General features: G+C 37.5%; 1 protein-coding gene across 1 annotated transcript in view; it reads right to left on the reverse strand.

Moving 5' to 3' along the window:
• Window positions 1-850, reverse strand: part of LOC119587149 (DNA-binding protein HEXBP-like) — a gene marked incomplete at its 5' end in the record, with an annotated part of 8,012 nt that overhangs the window by 4,364 nt on the left and 2,798 nt on the right. The window contains 1 exon segment of the mRNA XM_037935905.1: window positions 387-527. Coding sequence (XP_037791833.1) covers window positions 387-527 — 141 coding nt within the window.

The following is an 850-nucleotide window of genomic DNA, read 5'->3' on the forward strand; positions in this document are numbered from 1 at the left end:
AATTCCAGAAGTCAAGGAAAACAGTACTCAATATGATCAGTTACAACTAGTAAAAGACTTCTGGTAACTGTAAACAACTTATAGTAAAATATCACAGTGAACATAGCACACATGCAGAAGCCCTCCTAGCATGATCATTAACATTAACACCAACCTCTGTTTTTGTGTATCACTCACATACAAAACAAAAAAATAAATTTACTTTTATTAAGCAAATTCAACTCATTCTTTACAATCCTGAGAGAAGCATGGCAATATCTAAAAACAGAGGATAAATCATATAAAAAAAAAACAACAACGACATTAGTTTCCTCGTATACAGACCCCCTTTAAACCCTCAAATATTAAAAAAGTAAAATCTACTGCAAGTTAACTTCATTACTCACGTTCATCTGAAGAATGTTCACAGTCCTTGGCAATGTGGCCCACACCATCACAGCGGTAGCAGTGATCCTCCTCCTCCTTGCAGTCACGAGCAAAGTGACCTGGACGGTTGCACTTGTAGCATTTTTCTAAGGAGTAGAGGTCTGAAGTCACGAGTGTGACCAGGTTATGAATTAATAAAAGGAAAGTGGTTTAGGGATCTGAAGCACTGTAGCCCAGGTAATATTCTGTGGTGAGGGCACATCACAATGTGTGGCTTTAAGAAGATTGGGCAATATAACAAGTAACCATGTTATAACATCCAAGCTTCCAGGACTACCCCAAACATTGGAAGGCTGATGAAACAAGCATGCAGGTTACATTCTAAATGCAAACTTACAGCTTAGTCTTTAATTGCTAGTTGAAGCAACTTTACCAAAATTATCAAACCAACAGCCATTAAAAACTAATTTGTAGCTGCATGGGC

The sequence above is a fragment of the Penaeus monodon genome, chromosome 22 (genome assembly GCF_015228065.2).
Source record: "Penaeus monodon isolate SGIC_2016 chromosome 22, NSTDA_Pmon_1, whole genome shotgun sequence".
In the NCBI taxonomy this organism is placed as follows: Eukaryota; Metazoa; Arthropoda; class Malacostraca; order Decapoda; family Penaeidae; genus Penaeus; species Penaeus monodon.